This window comes from Pseudorasbora parva, chromosome 20, assembly GCF_024679245.1.
Source record: "Pseudorasbora parva isolate DD20220531a chromosome 20, ASM2467924v1, whole genome shotgun sequence".
NCBI classification, from domain to species: Eukaryota; Metazoa; Chordata; class Actinopteri; order Cypriniformes; family Gobionidae; genus Pseudorasbora; species Pseudorasbora parva.
The window spans coordinates 35,313,253-35,341,234 of record NC_090191.1 but is presented as its reverse complement, the minus strand read 5'-3'; the positions used below and the strand labels follow the sequence as shown (position 1 = coordinate 35,341,234).

Here is a 27,982-nt window from a genome sequence, read left to right as displayed (position 1 = left end):
ACCGTTTCCATGAAAGGGTGTAGGCTACATGGCCTGCAACAACACTTAGGTAGGTCGGATGTGTCAAAGTACCGTCCAAAGGGATACTCAAGGTTTCCCAGCAGAACATTGCCCAAAGCATCACACTGCCTCTGCTGGCTTGCCTTCCTCCCATAGTGCATCCTGGAGCCATGTGTTCCCCAGGAAAGTAACACACATCCAGCCATCCACATGATGTAAAAGAAAACATGATTCATCAGACCAGACCACTTTATTCCATTACCCTATGGTCCAGTTCTGATGCTCATGTGCCCACTGTTGGTGCTTTTGGTGGTAGACAGGGGTCAGCATGTGCACCCTCACTGGTCTGCAGATATGCAGCCACAAATGCATGGCCATAGGGTCTGTTAAAAGCGTTATATAAATGCAGTCCATTTACCATTTACCTTTCTATCAGGGTCTTGAACAATTTGAGCTACAGTACCTCGCCTGTTTGATCAGACCACACAGGCCCCACATGCATCAATGAGCCTTGGCCACCCATGACCCTGTCGCCAGTTCACTACTGTTCCTTCCTTTGACCACTGTTGATACTGACCACAGCATAATGGGAAACATCATACAAGAGCTGCAGTTTTGAAGATTGTCGCCATCACAATCTGGCCCAAACTCAAACTCACTTAAATCCTTACGCTTGGCCATTTTTCCTGCTTCTAACAAATCAACTTTAAAGACAAAATGTTCACTTGGTGTCTAATATATCCCACCCACTAACAGGTGCCATGATGAAGAGATAATCAGTGTTATTCACTTCACCTACAGTGGTCACTGTACTGTTCCAATTCACTGCAATTAAATGGAAAAGAGTGAATACAATTTTTCAGAACTTCTTTTATGGCGGTAATACTTTAGAATACTGTTGCCGGTAATGTTAGATATAATCCACTAATGACTCAAGTGTTGCTACATCCTTTAGAAGGAATTCATTATTTGGAATAGTATTCTAAAGTAAAAAGCATAATAACCTCCTAGTAATGACTGAAGTCATTGTCACCATTCATGGCCTAATGGTTAGATAGTCAGACTGGCAACCCGAAGGTTGTGGGTGTGATTCTCAATACTGTCAGAAAATGACTGAGGTGCCCTTGAACAATACTTGAACAAGGCACCTAACCCCCAATCGCTCCCAATGGGTTACCACTTGGCCTTCACGTGTCTCTTAACCTTTTTAAATGTTTTGTATAGTAATGACTCGAGTATTACTACATCCTTCAGAAGAAACTACTTTATTATTTGGAACAGTATTCTAAAGTGAAAAACATGATAACTCCATTGTCATGACAGCAGTCATTGTAAACTTTTGAGGTTTTGTAAGGTTTTTATACAGTAATTCATTCCAATGGATTTAAAATAACACAAGTAATTCAATGACTCAAGTGTTATACCAAATCCATGGGCCCCCATGAAATCTGTGCACGCAGAATTCTGCAGAAAGCTGAGCAGATTTCCTCAGATTGTAGTGTCCATCATTTGAGAAGCACACACTTCCTGTGCGTGATTGTGAGGGTTAATTAGTAGACTGCACAATTTTATTTCGGTGAGAGAGTGATACTTTAAAATGTCTAAGATAAAATCGACATGCACTGAGAGGTTAAGTAAACGTCATTAGTCTACAAAAATTACTTATTTATTAACATTAGTTAATTTATTTACTTTGGTAGGTATTTATTTATACTGCTCTATTGTTGAATGATATGAAATTGTTAATTTGATGATTTGTCTACAATAAAATTGATAAAGCAATATTTTTACTTGCTTTTAGTGGATGTAGCCTACAATAAAATAGATTAAGCTTAGTTTAAAAAACAAGTTGTTCTATTTGGAGTTGTATTGTAAACCTTAAATAAAAGTGAATATTTTATATTTTATTTGTAATGCTTCCAGTTCCAAAATTCTTAGATCTTTGTAACACATTTAAAACCATTCCGCAAATTCCACAGATTCCGTGTGGCCCATTACTAGTGGGTTACCATGATCTTCACTTTAGAATTAATTCTGCATTATTCTTTACTTGCATTAATTATGAACCCGTATATTCTTAGTAGTCCGGAGTTCTGAAAAAAAAATGAATACCACTAATAGCTAAAACTACCACATTTGTCTTCATTAATCAGATTTTCTTGTTAGTTAATTTTAGTTACTAGAATGTTAAAACTGCGTAACTCATTTGTTCCATGTGTATAGTTATATTAATGACAGAACAGTGGTAAGTTAAAAGAGAAAATTTGAAGTAGAAACACTAAAATAGTATTGACTATAAAACAAAACAAATTTTTTCTCAAAACATCTATAGCAATATAGAACATCTGGTGAAAGTTTTGGCCATTGTTTAGTCATTACCAAACCATGCTAACCAAATCCTACCAAATCTTTCCAACCTCATTTTTTGGGGGGATTCAACTCAAGCAATAATATTAATAGCTGCCCTGTGCTGTTGGGTTTTTTTTTTTGTCGTTTTTTCCATATGCTGCTGGTGACTGAATTCCTGCCCGTGTGAAGCTGCACGTATGCAGAATGATTCCAACACTTCAGCTCTGCTCAGAATCCTGATGAGAGATTGTGTGTGTGTGTGTGTGTTAAGAGTCAGGCTTTGTTCCCACGTGGCTAGACTGTATGACATCACCTTCAGGAAGAGTGCGTCTTAGCATGCACTCCTCAAGACCCTCTCACACTCGTGTGCTAGTTTCAATCTACTTCTGAGGTGCATGCTTTTCTTTTTAAATTACTGGATCTTCCTGACATTCTTAAAGAATTTACATAGGCCTTTATAAAATTAAAAAAATTGTGAAACAAACAATACTACAGTTTAAAATAGTTTAGTACAGCATAATTGTCACATGACCTCCACACAAGTGGCTTTATTTGATCAAATTAAAAATAAGTAGTTAATTTGCATTTTAAATATAATTTTCTGATCAAAAAGATCAGTTCTTGGCATCTAACAAAAATATGTTGCAAGAACATTGTTCTAATGTTCCCATTAAGTTGTTATTTTGGAATGTTCTCTCAACATTCAAAGCATCCATTTTTTAAAACTTTTTAAACAAGTTGGAACATTTAAAAAATGTTAGTCCAACAAAGATGTTCCATGACTGTTTTTGTGCTAATGTTTTGACAAAATTAGCTATTAAAGAACAACACTGGAAGAACGTTTGCTCATAAATTTGTGAACCTTGCCAAATCGTTAGTTAAAGAGAACATTTCCTGTTAGCTGGGATGATCAAGAAAGTGCGTCCTAATTTGTGTTTTTAAGCACTTGGTTATTCTATGACGTTTTGTAGCCTACACACAGAAAAAAAGGGTGTCAAAATTGTACTTTTAGGGGTACAACAGCTTTTCGCTGGGGCATTACCCTTTAAATGACATCTTTGTACCTTTTTTACTCCCAAAAGGTGCATAGTAGTACCTTTGAGTACAAATGCGTATACCTTAAGGTACTACTATGAACCTTTTTGTGGTAAAAATGGTACAAAGTTGTCCTTTTAAGGGTACTGCCCCAGCTGAATAGTGCGAGTGTGTTCTCACTGAAAATTCCAAATAGAACAAGGACACTTGCAGTTGGCGAAAAAATAAATAAAGAAATAAGTAATTACTTTATACAGCCACATATGAATGTGTGTAGTATACATGTAAACTGTTTTTTGCCAACTAGGGAAGTATGCGATTTCGGATACCACCAAAGTGTTGATTATATGATATTTCATGCACTCAACTGTCGCAGCTTTAAGGGTCTCTACACGATTATGATGTTGAATGACAAAATAACCTTTTAAAATTCATACACTACATGGTTTAGTACATAGTGCATCATTTGGTAGGTCTACATAGTCCTTATATAGAAACTAACTTTTTTAAAGAACAGTTTGAGAATTAACTTTTGCGGTATAATTTATGTTGTAGAACAGAGTGTGAAAGTCTTTTTAAAATAATGTTAACCACATGAAGCCATTATTTTACTCATAAATCGAAAGTCTGCTCTAGAGGAAAACCATTGGCTCGAACATTATTTTAAGACTACAGCCTGAACAACTCCACAGCTGCTGACATGACTGTGACGTTCATTGCTTCTGCAAATGCGTCAAGACACTGGTGGTGAACTCTGCAATCTTTCTAAAGAGGTTATTAGTAACCTTTCCTTTTACTACTTAACCTGTTAACCGTCAGCCACTTTTTGGGCATAGATGTGAGATTAATTGGTTGTAGTTCATGAATACAAAGCAAGTCTCTTTTTAAAGACACTGCAGATTATTGCTGCAGTGAAAGCATGTAACATTTTAGTTTTGGGACCTATTCTCACTATTAACTTGCTTATTAACTTGCATATACTAGCATATTGGCCGTTTATTAATTCTTATAAAGCACATATTAATGCCTTATTGTTCATAACCATATTTTACATCCCATAATCCTACCCCATACCTAAATTTAACAACTAGCCTACAATTACTAGACTACCTAACTATTAAAAGGAGTTTATTGAGGCAAAACTCATAGTGAATATATGTTCCCCAAAATAATTTTTATACAATTTTACAATATAATTTGGTCTCTACAATTGCTTGAAAATCAAAGCCATATGTTATCATAAATTGATTATAAGTTCAAAGCCATAAATCAAAGCCATATAAGCTGATTATAATTTGCCCGCAAAAAGGATTTAGAGGGTCATGAACTGAGATTTTTTTTTTTTTAAGTCTTTGACATACAGTGTAAGAGTTTATCATACTGGAATGTCCTGTAACTAAGTTTCAGAAAACGTTCTTGTTAGTCCAAATGCAGCTTTCATTGTTACCAAGCCCATGGAATGACTCGTTGTGGGATGTGTGATAGATAGGTGAATGGTTCACACATTGCAACTTTGGCCTTGCCCACTAGTGTGTTAGTGAGATGATGAGGAGAGAAGTGATACAGGATGGAAATAACATTACCTTCCAAGGGATCGTAATGCGTGATTATTTGATTTATGTTCAACAATGTGAATGTCTCAGATGAGCATTTTTTTATTTGTATGCGGTACATTTCACTCAGGATTCTTTGGTTAATCAGTCGTAATTTCAGCAAAGGCTTTGCAAACATACTTTTGCCATTTGGACTCGACAGTAAAGTATAACTGTGTTAATGCCTGATCTGTGACATTCATTTCTGATATCAATGATTCATGTCCCAGTCAGATATTCTTTGTCTTTGTGTCAGTAAACCAAACCAATGACTTAACGATCAACTTCACATTGTTTCTCTAAGTAAGATGAAAATAATCCGTTATTTAAACTGTGACTAAATTATAAGTAGAAAGCGATCAAAGAACACTCCCTTTGCAATCGCTGAACTTGTCAATCAAACAGTACAAGTTCACCAGTCGCTGAGTTCTGGAACTCCCGTAATAATCAACTAATCTCTTATTGTGTTTGCACTGTTAGTTATGATGAAAGCATTTAGTTAGTGTGTAGAAACTGAGTTGCAACGACGAGATCGCTTCATTTTTGAGCTCAACATATCTGTTATTGGTAATAATACAATGCAACCTTTCATACCACAATCTAAATATAATGCCATAATCAACACATTTTACGATTAGTTAATCTTGAGAGCTGTAAAAGTAAGAATGTTCTAAAAGTTTTCAAGAGTGTTCCACATATTCATATGCAAAATATCAGCCAATCACAGCTGTGGGCGTTTCACTGAAGTCTCACAGCAGACACGCCCCTTCAGAGCATTTTAAATCAGAGGACTAGACTCAGGGTAGGGAAATGCATTTTATTTCTAAATTATGACCATATACTAAAAGTGCACCACATGAAACATTAAAACAACGCAGATCCCCTTTGAAGGACTGTTTTCATGAAAATGCTAAGTCCGATTTCATTACAGTTTTGATTGTTTAAGCTTTCAAATGACAACTAATTTATGATGATTACTAAAAATAATAGAGGAAAAGGCTGTATAAAAAAGCTTGCCAAGTGTTCCCACAACTGGGACACTGACAACAGTGCACAAAAACGAAACTTCTGATCAAACTAAGGTTTTAGCATTGACAGCCACGTGCGCATGACTGCTTGTTTGGGCAAGCTTATAGTTTTTACAATGACTGTATGCAAACTTCTAATTCCATTCAGTGGCCTCCCACACATTGTGCCTATATTCACAGTGAAGCTTATGAGATCCTGGCTGAGAAGAGCAGCATATGTTGAGCTTCGGATGCTGTGATAATAAACCACAGCATGGAAAATCATGCTGGTTGCTGCTGATATATCGTTAATGATGATGGTTTTTAAATACAAATGACTATAATTACCCATTACCCAATTACTGAAATACTGCAAAATACAGCATGCTGCGTTCATGTTCTGATGATTTTAGTTAAATGAGGCGCGTCTATATTTGACTCATTTTCTTTGGACACTTAGCTGGTACCACCCTGATTTCCCTGAAGTCCATAATATATAAATACATTTGAACAATATTTGTTCATTTCTTAAGCCAGATTTGGTAAATTTCCTCAGCATAATTGTACCCAGTGTATCTGTTTCTGAATATTTCCTCTCTATTATAACTAAATAAATAAGTTTATGTTGAAGAACTAAACTTAACTGGAATAAAAATATTTAAATATATTTAAAAATAAAATGACAAACACCCATAATAAATGAATAATACAATTAATAATAGTGGAATTAATAATATAAAATAAACTACAACTAATAAAAACTGAAAATATAAAAATAAAAGCTAATTTAAAATATTAAAAAACTATATAATTAATATAAAATTACACTGTTTGAATGCCCCTGCTTAATTAATATCAAAATACAAATAGCTGAAGGCCTTCCTACACTTGCCTTTATTTTATTTAAATAAAGCTATTTTCAGTAGGCATAAATAAATGTTATATTGGGGCTATATATTATAATGCTTCTCATAAGTGTACTTCATACACACCCCGTAGCATCATTGAAAGGTTAAAAGAGGTCAGCTCTCTGTAACCTTGAACTTTTAGATATTTGTTTATTTTGAAGTGCCTCAGGAATTCACCTTTTAAACATAATTGGCCATCTTTTATGAGAACCTGTGACAGGAATAAAAATAGAACTGTTTGATAAGTCACATGTTAAGAATGATGCAATCCTGGCTTGAAATTACCACCAACATTCCCACTCTTGGTCCCCAGATATGAGAGGTATACGGTGTCAGATGACATAAGAATTTGGTCATATGCAATTGGTGGACTTGTATGTTGGCCCTATTGCATTTGAAGGAGATGGTCGTGCAATCTCATTGAGCTTTTTGAAAACTTTGTGCCCAAAATGAAACATTAATACCTTTTTCTGTATTAAAATAGATTTTGTTTGTTTGTACCCACAACTGGGCACTTAAAGACTTTTGAAATATTTATTTCGCAGATTATCAGTATTAAACATTCTTCAGTTTCATATGATCATTTCATATGACCAAGTAATATTATTTTTTCCTGTGACGGCTGACTGTGTTCGCCCTATCGCATGATCAGCTGACTGGTTTACCCATCTCACAGTGACCTGCTTTTTCTGTCTGCACAGCTGTTAGTTGCGTGGTGCATGTGATGTTGCCTGCATGGTCACTTATTAATGGTTCCGTTAGAAACCAACTTTTCCTGTCTGAGTGGAAATTTGGTGGTGAATTTATATGGGTACGAGCATTTTATTTGCTTTCTAACTTCATTTTAATGTTTAACTTGTTGTGTCTGATGCCAAGGGGCATCATTGGTTTATTAGCACAGAATTTTGCATTGGGAAATGTTGTGTAATAAAGTTTGTTACAGGAATATGTTCGAGCGGTTCCAGTGCTCTTTAGATTCATAAAGATAATAGATAAGCTTGGACAGATATTGCAGACAGACACACATATTTGCTAATAGTATTTGGCGGTCATGCGTTATGTAACTTAATGTTAAGTGCAATACAAGGTGACAAGAGGACCTGAGTTATATTTTAAGCAAATCTGTTAAAAGTGAATATGATTTGATATCTGGGTTGTATATATATATATATATATATATATATATATATATATATATATATATATATATATATATATATATATATATATATATATATATATATATATATATATATATATATATATATATATATATATATATATATATATATATATATATATATATATATATATATATATATATATATATATATATATATTAACCCATGTGATTGTACATCACTTTGATCATGTTTATCGATATACAACAATTCAGAAAATTGGGGTTAGTAAAATTTAATAATAATAATGATAAAATTAATACTTTATTTAATAATGTGCGGATTCCACAAAGAAATATGAAGCTTTTTGATCTAATAAATGCATCTTTCTTTCAAGTTTTTATATTAAAAAAATCTTAGTAACCCCAAACTTTTAAACTGTGATGCATTTTCTTAGTGCACCTTCAAAGGGTTACTTCACTCTTCATTTATTCACCCTCAAACCTGTATGTTGGTTCAGTTCTATTCCACTCTCAAGAGAAGATATTTTGAAGAATGTTGGTAATCGAACAATTACTGGTCCCTATTGACTTCCATAGTACAGAAGAAGAAGAAAAATATGGATGGGACCATTAATGGTTTGATTACCAACATTCTTCAAAATATCATCTTTTGTGTTCAGCAGAAAAAAGAAATTCATACAGGTTTAGAACAACTTGAGGGTGAATAAATGATGACAGAATTTGTTGGGTGAACTGTCCCTTTAATATGTGTTTTGTGACGTCTGTGTGTCCTTTCAAAGTAACAAACAATCGCTGTTCACATTTAAAAGAGAACGACACATCAGATTTCATCTCACTACTGTGTAGTGCTTTATTTCACAGACAAAAAAAGAACATTGTATGGGCGTGACAGACTAATTTTTTTATCTTCCCAAAATATAATATTTTTTAGAACCCACCTACTCTGAGGTGTGAGAAAACACTGTATGTGATAAATAACGTCTTTGGTGACATAGATACATAAATGCAAACATAAATACATTAACTTAAATATCAAACCTAATGATATGATTCACAAAAGATTGTGTACATGATACTGACCTCGTCCTTACTCAGTGTGCTAACACCCTTTAACATACATTCATACAGATCCTGCTCAAATCCTTAACACAAAACTCAAGTTCAAGTGACAAACATAGAAACATGCTCCTGCTTTAAAGTGCTTCGCATGGTAGTAACAACACATCTAACCTATAGTATCGACTGAAACATTTTAAGTTTTAAGCTCATGATCAGGATGACGTTCACACTCTCACACACGCAGACATCTTTAAAAGTCACAGATTCATAACATTCTTTGTGTTCCTTCATCATGAAGACATTTTGTGCCCAGTGCTCATCCAAATTAGCGTGAAAGCTAATGCTTGTGTTATTCTTAATGAATCAAGTAAGGCTTCAAAGTGGGCCAAAGGTTATGGAAACACGCAATACATGGGGGCAGCACACGAAAACACATGCGTACAAAGAACGATCAGAGCCAGATGACGCACTTGTTACGTTTCAACCCATGTCACCAAGACGTTCACAACAACTCATCCGACAATAAATAAATAGAGAGTTAAATAGTCAAAAAAAGGAATGTGATCAATATATAAGTCAACATGAAGCTCTCCCTGTGCATGTACACAAAAAGTACAGATTAACCAGGCTCTCAGCAGTTTAAAAGCCTTTTAATGATCAGTCACGAGACATTTATCAGATCGATTACAGCAGAGAGAATGGTGTCGGATATATAGAGAGCCTTTGAGCAGATTAGCGCCAAAGCACTAGCGATCACTACTACTTCCTATTATCATCATTAGAATCAGCCATGACAAAGAGAAAGACTTTTACAGTTATCAACACCAACAAATCCAACTGAAATTCAAGCCTTTGTGAAAGTAAAAGATCACTGAATAACAGTATAGTGTGAACAGAAAGGTATCAAGTAAATTCAGGTTTTTTGGTCGGTTCTCTGCCTTTCTGGAGCGATCTGAAAGCAAGTTGTCCTAACATACAAACCACAAAGTGGGAAACCTAATGCTTTCTGAGAGTTTGGTCTGGACACCCTGTAGAAATTGAGTTTTTGATGTTTAAATAGGATTTTTAGGATTACGCCTGCTATTTTAATCCTCAGACATGCACTTTGATGTCTCACAGCATTCCCCCCAACATCCACAGACCCCCAAAAGCCAGGAGAAGTTTCTAAAAGTTTTAAATTGCTTGGTTTTTACGGCTACTTTTCCCATGTCTGCTGGGTATTTTTGGTGTGTATCCACCCACGTATTCAGACATGATTATTATAACAAAAGGGAATTCTTAAAATACATGACACGGATAGAGAGTGTTTTTGGAAGGACATTTTCCCGAAAGACTTTGGCACGCTCGCGCCTCACATTTTGGTATAACTAGAATCTTTAATTAGAGTTACAAGAATGAGCTTGCGAATTGCTTAAATTATGCCAGTCAGTGTGTGTTGAGGATATTTTTGAGGGCATTTATGATATTAACAATTTAATAAGAATAGTTTTTGTCCATACAATGCAAGTCAATGGGGTGCAAACCCACCATTGAACACTTTGACCCACATTAGGGTAAGGAAATCGTGACTTTTCATTGGCAATCAAGATGGGAGAAATGGTTTTCATATAGCCCTTCTGCTAGTTTTGTCCTCTGTTATGGAGCTGTAACCTTGGTTATGGGTGTCTAAGGGTGAATTATAGCCACAATTTAAGAATGCTCTGAAAAGTCGTGATTCTGTTTATGAAATGTGGCAAAGCCCAGCAGGATTCTGTCAGACTGGAAACTGAGACCTTGGGGATTATGACTTATTCTCGTGACTTTATAAATCACGTGAAGTGTAATATTCCAGGCGCCAGACCACACAGAGCATGCAAAGGCAACAATGTGTTAATCCGGATTCAGCGGCGATTGCTACTGTATTGTTTGCGGGTTCAATCAAGAGACCACTGTGTTTGTAAATTCACAATTCGCCATTGTTTAAAACCCAAGATTTAAAGCCAAACTTGCAGTAACTATTCATGTGAGAAGGTATCAGATGGGGGTCTTTAACAAGCTCCGAAGCCATCAGAGAAAGTCTGCTTTCTTCTTAAAAGAGCACTGGAGTTCAGTCTTCGAACACACGGCCCTCAGACTGACAGAAATCCGATTTGCACACCTTGTTGAAATCCACATTAAAGGCTCAGCGGGTTTGATCAGTGGTGTAGAAGTTAACAGCCTTAGATGATTCTGGATGTAATGCGGCATAACCCGGAATAATCTCTTATGTGAAGATTTAACAAGATGACAATATCAAAATAAAGAATCTGTTTGAGTACCATAAAATGAGAGGCCAAAGTCAAAGTGTTTCAGAGGCACTGAGTTCAAAATTTGCAATCAAGTAACAAGAGGTTCTTTCTGTCCAAAAAGGCACAGTATACACTCCAGAAAACCAAGGCAGAGAGCAGGAAAGAGTACTACAGCAGTATCGCAATAAAATAGACAAACACCAGGACAGATACATGTAACGCTGTTTTCTTGGTCTTAGTTTTAGCCGGACGTCCCCCTAGACTCATCCGTAGCTGTGTGGACTGTGCGGGTTAATGGGGGAGTCTTCGCGTCCGCTTTGGCCGACCAGCTGGTGGAGGCGGTGACCGAGATTTTGTACCTGGCAGGTACCAAGGACGCATCCGACGCGCATCAGTTGGCCGTGGTGATGTTTGTGGTGGCCCCGCGAGTGTGTGTTACGACGACCTCTCTGCCTAGGGCTTTCACCCGTCTTGCCGGACTCTCCTGCTTTTGGCTGACCAATGTGGAGTGTGTTTCCAGTTAGGTCTGGAGGTGGTGGTCTGGAGAGGATGGCCCGCCACAGAATGGTGCGGTCGATGGAGACGCCATGGTCAGTGTTTGGCCGTTCAGTAACATCTGGAGAGATAGTGCCTTCCTCTCTAAGCTCATGGAGTCTTGTCATGAAGTCCAACCTGCAATGAGAAGGAAATGGGACTTATAAATATTGCACTTGAACAGGATTTTAAATGTAAATGTTGTTTTATTACACTCTGGAATACTTGATTCAGATTGGTCAATCTGTACAATCTCAAATACACAATGTACAAAAATGATATTATTATAATCATTATACAATTATTATTACATAATTAATTCTCATAAAAAAATATATAGTGGCTAATTAACTCCAAAATAAAATTGATTTGGATATTATAATATCGTTTGTAAAAGTATAAAACTAAAATAAAATCTAATAAAATAGGCACATTTCTAAAATCTTAAATTGAAATTAGGTTTATGCAGCTATTTATTGCACATAAAAGGCTTGATCCAACATTAAGCGTCATTTACTGCTGATACTAAATGTGCAGTTTGGTCATCCGTGCAAACATTTACTGCAACCACACTTCTGAATAAGTCAACTGCTCACTGTTCAAAAAGGGTATGACTCTTTGGGACTCAATGTACGGTAAACACATTAGATTTACTCCGGTTTTCCTGTAATGGCCGAGGCCATCTGCCCTCTGTTTGATTATGACACTGGACACTGAAGCCTTTGGTTTTTGCACAGGCCACTAATTCAGGTCTCGCTCTTAGAATTTTCAAGCAGCTCATGGCAGGTTCACGCTAAGACAGTGGCAAAAATTTAAGCCTCGTGATTCGTAAAGATCCCTGATTTTGTACTTTTTCCAAATGATAAATTCCGGAAAAAAAGGGAAAGCATAACTATAAAACAGCAACCCATTTATACAAAAACACTAAAGCTGAAATTTGAGAAATGACAGGGTGTATTGTAAGGTTGGACCACACCATCTAATCTCACGGTGTCATACTAAACTTAGTGAAAAGGTTTGCTGAGTAATGCTGCCTTTGCCACAGACATGTGTTAGGCATTTTTGCTAGCACGTTCTCGCAAGCTTAACTCAACTTTCCAGAATTATCAGTTATTCTTGCAGTTACTCTTTTTTGTCCAAAAGTTTAATAGTTAGGCATATTTATTATTTATTTGGTATTATGTTTTAAATTATTCTTAGTATAATATATTATATTATATTATATATATATATATATATATATATATATGTATTTGTTTATCTTTTCTCAGAAAGATTACTTGCTCAGTGTGCAAACTATGCAGCCGGCTAGTTTTTTCCTTTGCATTGTGGTCAACCAAAATACCACCTCTTTAAAATATAATAATTATCTACCCAAATTGGCTTGGATGAATAGCAATTTCCCCCGTTTTAATGTAATTCCACTGGTCTAATATGCCATGCTGTATTTCAATTCTTGCGAATTCAGCAACTAAGTCTCCACACCTCTAAAAACTACATCTCAGCAGCTTCACATGATCAAAGCGAAGTGCTAAGAATCAGTTTCTCTTTGAGCTTGATCCAACTAGGTCTTTTAGATGCTTAAGCAGAGATAAGCTGCCCGTAGACTTCATCCATTCGCCCTTTGACCTTCTCTGAGGCTCCATTATCACACTTCCATATTTCTCAAATCCTTTAAAATGTCTGCTTGACCACCCTGTCTCATGGCTCGTCCTAAATGTGCCATCAACAAAACTCACTCACATTGCTAGGGAGTTTGCCTAGACGTTGGCCAAAGAGCTGGAGCAAGTTGTTGCTAGAAATGTCCTGTTTATCCATCCTATTGTGATCCATACTGTGAATAAACTTGATAAGGGCAGCCACTTGACATGTACTTGAAAAGACGTGCTAATTAAAAATCTCACCTGGAGACATTTAACCGACGGAACACAATGAAATAGGATCTGTGATTCTGGGATATTTCTACTCTGAGCATAGTGTTCAGCCAGGAAAATTAGCACCTGCCCCTCGAAATTCAACCCATCTTGGGATAAAGGTGGTAATCATGTTTTGCAGAAACTCTGTTTGCAATGCACTGAAAAGATCAGGCACTCCCAGAAACCAGAGGAGCAGTCGAGTTTTGTGTCGAATTAAAGTTGAGGCTCTATCAAATGAGCAATCAACCTGGTCTTTGCTGGTGGACTTTGTGTCTGAGAGATTTAATCTTTTTAAATGCAACATGCTCGTTGCTGCACACGTCTTGTCGGGCTTGGTACTGGCGGACTGCCACGAAAACCCTGTGATGCCTTGTGGGAACGAAATAATTTTTGGGAAGACAATACAAGTAGATCTGATGTTTGACTGTGATCCTCCACAGAGAGAGGCAGGTCAGATGTGTCCAGACCAGTATTATTAAACCCAGTGTTATAATTGTTTGTTCTTGCCGTAAGGCTGGGATTTTTGCACCTCTTTGAAACTGGTAATGGCTGTTTGTGAATTGGTCATCAGCTGGTTATATTTAGCTGGACAGAAAAAAGTCTTTACAGGTGACCTTCTCTAATTACTATAAGATGTTTGTTCCATTCAAACCAGCTTCTATCCTAGTCATAATGCACATACTGTAAATATTATGCTCAGAAACAGTAGGAGGAAAACAAATGCTCAGTACTGTAGGGGACCTGCAATGTCATTCGCGGTCATAACCCTGGAGAAGTACTCAAATATTAGTTACGTCTATTAGTAAAGTTGAAGGAAAATGAGCCTTAACTGCCTTGCATGCTTAAGACATCCATCTAATACTTGATGGTGATATTTATTGGACGGCACTTTAAGACACTTCTGAATTGCAATAGTGAAACTCAAAAAAGGAAAAGTGATTTATGTTAACGGTTAATGTGTGCCGTTGACTAGGGGCTTTTTATGTCCTTCCTCCTCTTGTGTGTTTGTTTTTATGGTTTTTATGGTTTCTGTTCAGAGTGGAAACATGCCGCATGAGGATGAGGAGAAAGGAATCCAGGTCTTAGTTACTAATCCACAGCGGAATTCTGCCTGACGGATGAGTTTTCCCTTTCGCCTCTAATAATAATGACCAAGCGGCGTGGTATAAAATGCTAATGTTTATGTTGTAAATGGAGGACTCAAGTCCAAACATGACCGGCCCAGTTTCCCATTGAGTGTGAACCAACGTATCATGGACAGCACGCTTCCACTTGAGTGAGCTTTAGGACTTGTTTCCTCCAACAACTGGAAATCAATATGATATGTAGTTTTATATGACGACCAAACAGCATTTTACTCAATTGAAAATAGAAGAAAATTGCTGTGCCTGATGCCCTAAATAACAGACAGTAACCGCGACTTTCTTAAATTCTGATTATAGCTTATCAAATGTCGCTCATCAAATGTTCTTCACAATTAGAAATAAATGGTTATTTTTTTGCCTGCAATCTTGGAACGGTCAACGCGAACTTCAGATTCATGTGGAAATGGTATTAACTCCAGGCAATAGTCCAGGTTTTTACTTTTACTGAGGTAACTTTTTAATGTTGTGACACCTTCGTCTTGTGTTAGTTTAGCAAAAACATCTGCTGAAGTGTATTGCAGATCGATTCGTACATGCATCTCAGTATGGTTGCAGATGCTCAGTGAACTTGCTCTCGAATGTTCACAGACTGACATTGACTGTTCCAATATGGCGGACGGCTTACTTATAGCAGCCCATTGAAAGAGCCGTTAGTGAGGAATCTATCTATCTATCTATCTATCTATCTATCTATCTATCTATCTATCTATCTATCTGTCTGTCTGTCTGTCTGTCTGTCTGTCTGTCTGTCTGTCTGTCTGTCTGTCTGTCTGTCGGTCGGTCGGTCGGTCGGTCGGTCGGTCGGTCGGTCGGTCCGTCCGTCCGTCCGTCCGTCCGTCCGTCCGTCCGTCCGTCCGTCCGTCCGTCCGTCCGTCCGTCCGTCCATCCATCCATCCATCCATCCATCCATCCATCCATCCATCCATCCATCTATCTATCTATCTATCTATCTATCTATCTATCTATCTATCTATCTATCTATCTATCTATCTATATCTATATGGTGCAACTACCTTTAGTGTACTGCAAATATACCCCACTATAGTGGGGCGATCCAATTTCCAACAGCTGCGTAGCAAATAAAAAAAACTACTTTCCTTTTGTCTCTTGGCTCCTGTCTCTGCATATTCTCTCTTTAAAAAAAAAAACTCAAGATGTTATGTAACGGAGAAAAATATAGGCTATGTTTGCGTAGCTTTTTTCAGAGACTAAAATCATGTTTAAACCACCAGAAAGGGCTCACTAACCGACATTTTCGGTTCAGGGACAGCATGTCACAGCATGTTAAACAATAAAGATCCCTGACTGATATTGCAAAGGTTGCTGTACGTTCTATGTACAACACTGTCCATGTAAAGAACGTCGAGTTCACTGAAAACTGAGAGGGAGAGATATTGGAAGGTCAGAGTGGAGATAGGGACTTCTTTTACAATGCTCTTATCAGGCTTTTTAGAGATAGGAAGCCTCCGGCCACTTTCACTGCATGCAGAAGTGCAGTGTGAACATCTTACTAAACATCTCAAATTGGTTTGACATGACATGAGGGTGAATAAATTAATTTTTGGGGGTGAACTGTCTCTTTAAAGGCACCTGACATTATTGCAGTAATCATAAACTTCCTGACACCACAGTATTATCAGCTGTTTATTGTTGGTTTGTAACTGTAAATCAACTTGTCAGACATCTGTGACTCAATATCAGTATAATGTCCTCACCAAATATCGCATATACCAGCAGAAAAGCATGCGGAATACAGGTGCCACAATTATACTGTAAATACTGTATGTCAAGGACAAGTACAGTCCTTCCCTTGACATTATGGTTTGTCATGTGACAGTATTGGGTGGGAAAGAATGTCACAAGATATTAATGAGTTGCTATGAAAAAAAGTTCTGGGAAAAAACTACCCATTAATTTTATCATTCAGGCTGAGAGTGATACACTATTCTATTACAGCTTTTGAAAGCCTTAGGCATCAGTTTTTGTTTGTGTCTTCCAACAAGATGAGGAAAATTGTACGGTTCAGCAAAACGTATGAGCGCAGTATACAGATGTCAGCCAGAAGAGGGCACACAGACACTTATACTTTGAAATTCATTCCTTTTGTCTGCTGTCATTAGTCATCAGCCAGAAATAATGAGTTGACAAAGCATGTCATTGCCTTCATACATTTAAATTGCGGTTTTCAAGAATAACTACATATCCCATTTCAGAGATTTGCAGCCAATTAAATGTGCTTTCGGGAAAAAACATGCTACATTAAGAAAACTACTACTTTGACAGATTTGTTGAGGAATTATAGCCTATTCCTACACCCTTCAGTCTGCTTCTTATTCGCCTACCCTCTGAAATTATGCAAATGTTTATCACTGCTCAAAGAAAAACACATTGTGCATTAATTTGTGTCGCTTCTGAAAGCATTGCGGTACAATGTATTCTGTTAATCACACAATGAGCACAAATTAACTAACAGCTTGTTTTGTAGGAGGTTAGGAGACCAAACATTTGTATGATGCAATGACTTTAGCTGCTTACATTATATGTAAAAGGGGACGCTAAAGCTGTCTTATTATCTGAACCCATTTAATCTGGGTTTTTACTCTTTGGAAGCAAGCTTTTCTAATAAAGGTCCATTCAAGCTGTTTTATTCCTGGTCACAGAAGGGAAATAACATAGTCAAAACATTCCACAATAAGATATAATAGAATTTTTTGAAACTTTTAAAAACTTTTTAAATAATGTTATAAAGAATTTCTTATGATCAGGCAATTGTAGGGAAAAGGAAATGAAAATCCAATAATAAACAGTACTTGGAAATCTTTCATAATGTGACAGTCAGTTCCTTATCCAAATATTGGTTTTGGGTTTCCCCAATGGTCTCAAATTCGACTGCTTAAATTCGAGGTGTTGTTGCCATGCTTTAAATGCGTAGCCTAATCATTAATAATATATTATCAATAGACCCTTTAAGTATACATGTACATGTTTCACGCTTGTAGTGATGAGAGAGCCGTCATCTTTCAAGCACAAACTGGAATGAATTAAACAGCTCCGGTCATGTGACTCTTACATCAGCATTAAAATAGTTACTGTTATGCAAACTTTGATAATGAAGGCTATGAAATTCTTATCTGAAGGCTATATCTATAAACTACTAGTAAAGTGTTACTGTATACAAGTTTTCTTAAGGAAGAGGCAAGGCAGCCAACTGTTGATGAATGAAATGGTGGGATGCGTGCGTTTGTGCAGTCACGTCTACCATCCTAACTGTCCTTGTTCACTGCAACCATTATCTCTCGCGACACAACATCCTCCTTTTGTGTAATAAACTCTTTTTGTATATAATACATCCCTGGTGACAACCTACTTCGAAATATTTCGGAAACTTTGTGCCTTTTAACAGGTGTTTAACTTTTTGAAGGAGCAAATACTGAAGTTGCGCTTTTGACTCGGTTCTTTTGAACAAACCGTTTTAAAGATTCGTCGTCGCGGAATAAAACATTTAGAATAAAGCCGTTTCTTCTTGCCTCGTTAATGCATTTTATTGTAATGTTAGGTATCCTTATTCAGTTAATATAACACAAAATGCTTAATATAATTTATAATTATAAGAAATAATACTTAATTAAATGTAGCCTATGTCTTGTTTAAAAAAAAAGTTTCGGCCCATTTTAATAAAATACTATTTAGTATCAAAGCCAACTCATTTTGATTTGTAAAATTTCTGCAATTAGGAAAGCAATGAATCTCGCATATTCAGACACATTTTTTTTTTGGTTTAAAATCTGTGATTTATTGACAAATCGTTCAGACCGGTTTTGTAAACCGGTTCAGCGGATTCATTAAAGAAGATTCGATTCAAAAGAACGATTCCTTCAATAGACATCGCAACCGTTCATTTATCCCTCAGAGCTTGGTTAGATTACTTCACCACATAAAACACATTTAGGCCACCTACCTACCTGCTATATTAAATAATAAGCATAAAAATTAAAAGTTAAATGGGACGTACAACAAATCTGAGACCATTAAAAGGCGGATTCCTACCTGTTTCTCACCGGTAGTGCCAACAGTGAGGAGAGCAGGCTGATGCAATACACAAAAACCGGGAAAAGGGCTCTCATCGTGGGCGAATAATGTTCTCACGCCCCCTTGGTCAGGAGGGGGCTTCCAATGCACCTGGTCAGTATTGAATTTCCAGCTCCTGAAACTTCCAAGTTAGACCAAAATTCCAACTCCAGGGAACTATGGTGTTTCAACTGTTCATAAAAGGAAGGGAAGGAAAATATTAATTAATGACTATTAGATTATCCCCCCCGCGCAGATTAATAACACATGCATACTTGCTGTGCATCAAAATACTATAGGCTATTGGTACTGGTAAAACATTTATGTGATTAAATATTATATAGGCTACAAAAAAAGAGGGGTGCACGAATAGTCCATCAGCTCTAATTAGTTGCCAACTAATTACAACCTACACCTTTCCCTTAGTTATCTTTTTTAAATAGCCTACATTCTGAGAACGTTATTTTTGTATACTAGTATATCATACAAATAAACTTTACTGACCTTTATCTCAGGTTAAGATCTGGTGCCACGCGCAAGAAATTGTCTTGAAAATGTTCCCACGGGTGCGCACGCGCTCGCCGAAATCAAACTCTCATGAAGTCTGAGGTCTAGCTGACATTGACGCGTTTAAATATGACTGGGCGGGACTACAGTGTGAGTTTTAAAGGTGTGTCTCTTATCCCTTATACAGCTACTGAGTCATTTTCTTATGGACAAACTTGATTGGTGTCAAATGCAATTACTTTTACTTGTTTGATTAGGGCATTTTATGGCAGGTCGTTAAATGTATAGGCTAATCAATTATATCTTTATGAAGTTTAATCAATTATATCTTCAGTATAGTTTTTGCATTGCTTGGAGACACTGACCTTCCACATTCTGATGATCAAAAACAAAATGCAACATGGGTTATGCAAAATGGTAACAGTAACTCAATGAACATTCTCACTAAACCCCTTCCCTTGTGTTTATCTCTAAGCATTGGGGTGAGTGTGCGGAGGGGATAAGGATGCTAGAGACCAGTTGACTTCCCCCGAAATTCAGGAGGGCAGGACGCACCCTTGCATGTTACTAATCAATGTGCATTTTAGCGATAATTGATTGGATAGACATTCTCTTTCATTTTTGTCACAGAAAGCAAACGCTTTATTTAACAATTTTGCTGTGAGATTATCTGCAAAGTGTAGTACAAAAAGACCTAAAAGTACTATATCCGGATGTGTTGGAGTGGAGAAGTTGGTCAGTCTTTCTTTAGTTTCAAGGGGGTTTATAAGTAGCTATTCTCCTGCAATGATGCCATAGGTTTATCTAATATGCATTAATTTCACAGCAATGTTTTATTATAAATGGTGAAACTGTTTTAAATGGTTATGTCATGATAATTACTATTTAGTATTTTATTTACTTACTATTTTCTTCTTCTTGGATCTCTTAGGCTTACGTCATGGTGCAAGTTCAATGCCAGGCGAGCATGTGACATACAAACTTTGAACTCCAGCTATTTGTGTTATTCTAACTTTTTCCTTGAAAAATCAAGGTGTCAAAAGGTGTCGAGCTCTTGAAGCTTGATTTTATGTTATTTTGCCCATGTTTGAGCAGCAACCGTGCCATTGATAACAGACAAAAGATTTAAGATTTCATCAGCTTTCTAAGGTAAAAGTCAGCATGAAATGGGATTTTTTTGTTAAATAGTCTTTTCTTCCCTTTTGCGACGTATATCTGAATAAAACTGCTTCTTGAACAAGAACAAATAGGGCGGGACTTGATATTATCCACTGGGAATTGATTGGATGGTTGTGGTTTGCTATTGGTCGATCTCATGTGAGTGACATGGTTGCCCCGCCCTCGCGCCAGTAAACTCGTCATGAGAGAAGGTGTCATAAATGATATAAAAATGATAACTTATTCATAATATATAAGGCAATATCCCATTAAAAAAAAACAAGAACTGTCCATTTTCATTTCATGGTGACTCTAAACACATTTCTCGCATATCTTCTGTTTCTAGAAATGTCTCACGGATCCAGTGGGTATGGGAATATATGTCACTTATTCAGGTCAGTGTTGGACATTTATTAAACGTTTGTTTTTAGTAAATGTAAAGTATAATGTAGGCTACCCCTGCTTTGTATGTTACTGGAAAACACAGCTAAAGTGAATATACATAATGAACCAAGGTGACTGATTAATGCAGAGAGACTAGAAAGTTGTACGTGCCTAAGAATTAACCAGGTTGGCAAGTCCCACCATTTGCATAATCCTGAAAAATCATGTGACAACAGAACTGTGAACTGGAGCCAAATCACAGACGAGAGCAATTGGTCTCCCGCTCTGATCTCTCATCAGCTGTACGTGTCAATTATAGTTCACATGAGTAACTCACCACAGCCAATGAATCCAGTTCAAACCGTCAAGCACAAGCCGCCTATTATTAAACTGTGCTGATTTTCCCAAAACATATGATGATATGGTTGTATTCAATTGCAATAGATGAGATAAAAAAAATAAAATAAAAAATCTTCCAGCGACTAAATCAATACACTACAATGTACAATGTTTTGCAATATTTAGGTAACTTTTTCAAAACTTCACAGTGAGTACAACTGCGCAGTCAATGTGGGCTATACCATGGATCGTTTTCCATTGCTTTGGCACATAATACATTCAATACATCTTTCAAATGACATTCTTCTTTCCTCACTCAGACACAAACAGTGGCAAAACATGTACCTATGGGACAATTTGCAGGGTTTTATACTTTTTAACAAACTTAAACTTAACTTAAAATCCTTACTCAATACAAAACTGAATGAGACATGTATGATGTTTTTTATTTTTTTATTTTGCATTTTTTATTGATGTACCAAGCTGACGTTTGGTATGAAGATATAGATAGATAGATAGATAGATAGATAGATAGATAGATAGATAGATAGATAGATAGATAGATAGATAGATAGATAGATAGATAGATAGATAGATAGATAGATAGATAGATAGATAGATAGATAGATAGATAGATAGATAGATAACGGTTAGTAAATGGATGTCTCATGTATGCTGCCCCCTAGTGAACAAAACTATAACTACACTAAATAAATATCATTGATGTAATGAGAGATTTCGGAGATCTAAACAGAAAGTGATGGTGTATTTGATCTCCCAGGGGAAAATCCTCAGTACGTTCAAAGTGCATATAAACAACATCTCTTAAACATCTTAAACACAAAAACAAACCTCTCCCATGACGGTCATTTTGCTGAAATATCAGTGACGTCTCTTCACTCGTCTTCCTCCCCAGTATGAAACAGTAAATCCCTGTGCTAAATCCATTTGAAAACATGCTTGTTCCCACTGAGCTTGTTTCCCTCGCATGTTTACGAATGTTTGAGTTTGAGAACGCAATTGGTTTGTTATGGCACACAATCAAGTTTATTTGCATTGCTGGGATGGACAGTTAGTGGTCTTGTTTGTTTTACAGGGCTTCTGTTTCTGTTCTGTTACTATTACCCATCAGCCAGTGCAGCTATCATACACATATCTTTGGATCTGTGTGTGGGAATGGCAGTCTGCTTAGCGGTTGTGTTTGGGTGTGACTGCAGGGGAACAATAGATGTATATTTCCAGAAGACAAAGACACGAGACTGTGTGATAGTGGGATCAAATACCTGGCAGTTATAAAAGATGAATGAATGCTGGTGTATCAAAACAAACACCGACCGCCTCATAAAAACACGTCACTAGTCATCCTCACATGATGACTCATCGTTATATTCCTGTCACTGAACAGGATTGATCTGGCAGGTATACCGGTTACATTCTCCAGCTTCATTGTTCAAGTTTATTAGACTTTCAAGTTTAATAGTTTATTGGCAGCATAATCAAGCGTGGTTTGCCAAAGTATACACTTATGATTCAATTGGGTTCTAGATAGAACCTAACCTATAGGGATCTTTTCTCAATTTTAAAGTTCCATATGCCAGAAAAGGTTCTACGGAGAGAGACCAGTAGTGTTTTTCTTTTTCTTTTTTTTTCTTTCTAGTGATGAAGTATGTTTACGAGCTGTTTAACTAATTAATAAAAATTTAATTAAAACTAAATTAATTTATTTAAACTAAATAGATAAAATGATCCCATGATGGGAACCCAAAAGGTTCTTTTCACCCGACAGAACCCTTTCTTTTTCTTTAAGCTTTAAGATTAGCATAATTTTGGATACAATATTGTCAACATATCCATATCAACAAGGCACCAGTAATATAGTCGTACAAAATCAAAACTTCTAAATATAATTACAATAAAATATAGTACAATCTTTATATAAAATAAAATCATGCAGACAGAGTTTATTCACATTATTTTACTACCCAATTTTTTTTTTTTTTGATTGATTGGTTGCTTGACAAATATATCCTAAGAACGTTTTTTAAGTCTCCAGTTTACCTTTTCAGTCACAAATACTAAAAAAGTTAAATTACTTATATAAAAACAAGACTTAATATCTTCAGTCATTTTGCATCTCCAGTAAATGTATCTTGGTTAAAGACATTTTTTATATTTGTGCTAAACTGTACAATATATATATATATACAGTATACTATATACTTAATTATATATATATATAATTAAGTATAAAATAGGGCATTTCTTTATGCAAATTTGTCAATGAATTTGGTCAAATGTCACTTCTGTCAGTTTTGCATGTTTGTTTAGGTGGAATACCTAATGCATCTGTAAACAAGATGTTTCATTTTTTATGTTTGATGTCAAAACTTTGTTAAATTTACTATACACAGAACAGAATCAAAATAAAGATCATATAGCAGCTAAATATTGGCCTTTTTTAACAAAACAACACATCATTCAGGCATAACATTGAGGTGAGGTGAATAACACTGATTATCTCTTCATCACGACACATGAGGGATATATTAGGCAACAAACTGACATTTTGTCCTCAAAGTTGAGATGTTATAAGCATGGAAAATGGGCAAGCATAAGGATTTGATCGAGTTTGACAAGGGCCAAATAGTGATGGCTAGTCTGCAGAGGTCATTATATCAAAAGCGGTCCAAGGAAGGAACAGTGGGGAATTGGCGACAGGGTCATGGGCGGACAAGGCTCATTGATGCATGTGGGGGAGTGAAGGCTGACCCGTGTGGTTCGATCAAACAGACAAGCTGTAACAGACAAGAAGTTAATGCTGGTTCTAATAGATAGGTGTCAGAATACAGTGCATTGTTGCACATGGGGCTGCATATCCGCAGACCAGTCAGGGTGCTCATGCTGAGCCCTGTCTACCGCCAAAAGCACCAACAGTGCACATGTACTAGCAGGAGCACCAGAACTTGACCACCGAGCAAAGGAAGAAGGTGGTCTGATGAATCACGTTTTCTTTTACTTCGTGGATGTGCGCTGCTTAAAGCAGCACTAGGTAACTTTTCAACCTTGATAATATATTTTCAAGACTCTTGTGATGATACATCGACTTACAATAGGTTGAATGACACGTCTGCCAAAGCCTGATGGGGTCTGTATCGTTTTTAATCGTACTTTTAAACTTCGGGTTTCGGGTAGTAACCCGAGAACAAAATAACTACAAAATTCGACTGCTTTACGGCATATACGTCACTTCCACCAACACCCACACACTTCCTTACATTCGGACGTGCGAGCCCAACTTTGTTCGTCAGATAATATAGTCATGTCCGAAGCAGCACAGACACATAAGAAAGAAAAGGTTTTGTTGGAGGAAAGCAATAAGAGGAAACGAAAAAGTGATGGGATTAAAGGCAGGACGAGGATCAACATGTGACCAGCGTTTGCTCGTTGGCGTGAGCTGAAGGAGGCGTGCCCGACCGATGCTGTCCTGCTTGTTATGGTGATTACCTACCACTCAAACATTGAACTGAAGTATCATATAGATTCTGTAAAACGATAACCAATAGACTATAATGACTGTACCTGGGATGAAGACATTTCACACGCGCCGCCAGAAGAACACCTGCATGTGAACTCCTCCTGCAGTGTTCAGGGTAACTGTTAGTGCTGCACCAACCCGCGGGGCCGCTTTTATGAACTTATTTGGCCCGCCCCGCACCACTGTATATATTTTTACAAACCGCCACCCAACCAGCGACCATTAAATAGATATACGGGGTACGCGGGTTATGAGACGAGCCGCGCATTACTAGTTTAGGGCTATCAGGGTTGACATGTCAACAAATACACGCTCGATGGCATCCCCTGTTGTAGGATGACAGAGCTTACGACAGTAGTCCCCCAACTGTAGGGGGACCCCGAGAGCAAAAGTTGCCAAATGCTGCTTTAATGAATGAATGAATAAAGCATTTATATAGTGTTTTACAATGTACTACTGTACACCACAAGCACTTTATAGATACTATATTTACTTTAGGTGGAGAGGAGAGAGCATGATAGATCCAATTGAGTGGATAGGGATTATTTGAAAGCCATGATTGATAATGGAGTACTCCAATGGAGGGAATTTGGCCTAATAAAAAGAATAATTACCCCGCTTGGGGGTTATTTTATTATTATTTTGAAATAATGACTACATATTATTTATTTATATAATTGTATTTATACTGTTTTACATCTGGAGACTTTTCTTGATGTGTGCCTTTCGCTTTCTTTTGCTTCCCTCTTGTCTTTCTTGCTCTTATAGGCGACTCCGCCCTAATCGGACATGCAGAAGCACACCTGCTGATTTGTCACCTGAGGACTGGCATCTTTTGAAATACACCTGGAGGAGGAGAGAATACAGTTGCTGTTGTCTTTTATGAATCAGTGTGTTGTAGTAATTTAGCGCTGTATTATAGTCTAGCAGAGTGACTTGCTGTTATATAATTTTGAGTGTTTATTTCCTTGTGTCAATTACTGTTTTGTTACGTAAACCCTTCTGTTCTTTTTCCTTGTTTTGTTTTGTCTGGCTGGCAAGTTACTTTACTGTAAAACAAAATGCTTAAATAATTGTGTGCCATTTATTTTTGATTGTAAATTACTTTTCGCCCCTTAAAACAGAGCGTTCAGAGCAGAGAGCTAAAATCAGGGTAAGAAAAATTACTTTTATTTATACATTAGGACAATTTTTGATGTAAAAAGCATTCTAACATTATATGTGCACCCCAGGAAACATCCTAAAACAACACAGTTCATGACCCCTTTATTCTTTTTTATGTCATATAATTTTTGTATTTTATGCTTTGAAACACTGAGCTTTGAAAAAAAAAATGAAATCTTTTATTTATTTTCATTTTTCAAGCATCAGCATCCAAAACACTTTTATCAATATTTGCAGGTTATTCCTCATATTCCAGATTAGGATGCTCTGAGATGATCTATGATTTTTAATCAGCCAAGAGACCTCTTCCTGTCTATTGGTTTGTTAACAGGATGTCATGTGACTTTCAAATCCGGCTCAAACAGCTCTGCTTTATATTCTCCCAATAGACTATATATCATGTGATGGAGGCAGACACCTCTACACACAGAGCACTTTTACGTATAAACTTGTGTCTACATTTGCCCTTCCTGTCACGTGGTGCAGACCAAAGGACCAAAGCGACTCTTCCTGTGAACTTCTCACTACTTTTCTGTTTCATATGTAGTGGAGAAAGACATGGCCATTTTTTTGTGTTCAGGTAGAATTATTCTGCAACATCAAGCTAAATATCCTTTTATGCTTCTCGTTGGAAATATAATAACCCACAATGCACTTTTCTTGATACGCAGTTGCCCATTTGGCTCGATAGTGTGGTTGGATACTTTTGGGAACTGGATATGGAGGTGACCCAGTGGTACGAGATACTTCATGACTGTTAATGTTGCTTTTCTCAAGGCATTGTGGGAAACTTGATCCCTGAGTCCATTATTAAACAAGAGGGATGGAGCTCATCTTTACAGACTCCACTCCTGTATATTTCTCCCTTTTTAAGACTTTCTACTTTTTATTAATTAATTTGCTCCTTTGGGCTGTCACAATGGAGGGCTAAAGTGTAATGTGATTCACCTGACCGAATAAAATGACACGACTCCTTTGGACTCCAGTGACTAGAACAATTACCAACAATTATAATATAATTATGAAAATACAGTAAATACAATAAATAAATAAATAAATAAATACAGCCAATCCACAGGGGCATTTCTGTCAATTGGAAAGCGCTTGTTATTTTCATTCCTGCAAACATTCAGATAAATTCAGAGTCGATGGCAGGCTGACAGTATAACATCCCTGTGAATGTTTTTAATTCTACTGTGATAAGTACTCTGGGTCAAAGGACTTTACACAGGAAGTGTTGGAATTCTTTTGGAGGCGTGTGGATGCTGACAGGCAAGGACACAGGCCTCAGATTGTGGGATAGGCGGGTTATCCGGTAGGCCTTTTCAGCTTTTTCCTCTGTGATGAGACCCGTAACTGTAGCATTTATGCAACAACTGTCCAAACACTGAATCTTTATAGCAAAACGCACCAAGTCAGCCACGTGTTCATGCTATCAGTGAGATTCTGCCTAAGCAATGGCAAGCAATGTAAAACCCCCTAAATAGGACCACCTAGTACAGCTACCTAGAATATGTGCAAATTGAAACAAAACATTTGCATGCAATTTGATGATGTTACAGTGTCATGATAATATTAGCTAGTTTTAATATCATAATATTTAATTTAAATGTTAATATTATGGCGATATTCTCCAAATGCTCCCTTCTTCAAGAAAAAGCCTATAAGGCGATTTTATTTTAATTTGAACAAATATTTACTGCACTAGTATGAATTTTTTCTACGCAGAGCCTTTAATATAATTTTATCATATACGTTAAGGTAACAAATCAATACTGGATAATTTAATGGACAATTTTTATACAATATTTTTTTACTGTGCATGCTTTTTGTTTATTTTTTATTTAATTAAATGATTCAAGAATGCTTCT

At 36.7% G+C, this 27,982-nt stretch overlaps 1 protein-coding gene and 1 long non-coding RNA gene across 2 annotated transcripts; one reads left to right on the top strand and one right to left on the bottom strand.

Annotated features, from left to right (window-relative positions):
* The first annotated feature begins 7,612 nt into the window (after positions 1–7,612).
* On the top strand, positions 7,613–26,072 carry LOC137049539 (uncharacterized). The gene is made up of 3 exons (XR_010899635.1): positions 7,613–7,702; positions 21,036–21,084; positions 25,716–26,072. It is a non-coding gene; the product is annotated as an uncharacterized lncRNA (long non-coding RNA).
* On the bottom strand, positions 8,856–19,644 carry adm2a (adrenomedullin 2a). Its single transcript, XM_067427660.1, has 3 exons — positions 19,529–19,644; positions 19,004–19,215; positions 8,856–12,033 (listed from the first exon to the last, which is right to left on the bottom strand). The coding sequence occupies exons 2-3, from the start codon at positions 19,078–19,080 to the stop codon at positions 11,625–11,627; spliced, it is 486 nt and encodes a 161-aa protein (XP_067283761.1). The 5' UTR covers positions 19,081–19,215; positions 19,529–19,644; the 3' UTR covers positions 8,856–11,624.
* Positions 26,073–27,982: the final 1,910 nt, after the last annotated feature.

Coding starts and splice junctions, on each gene's coding strand:
- adm2a (XM_067427660.1), bottom strand. CDS start 19,080: ATGAGAGCCCTTTTCCCGGTTTTTGTGTATTGCATCAGCCTGCTCTCC. Junction 12,034..19,003: donor GCACTACCGGTGAGAAACAG/GTAGGAATCCGC, acceptor TTCTCATTGCAG/GTTGGACTTCATGACAAGAC.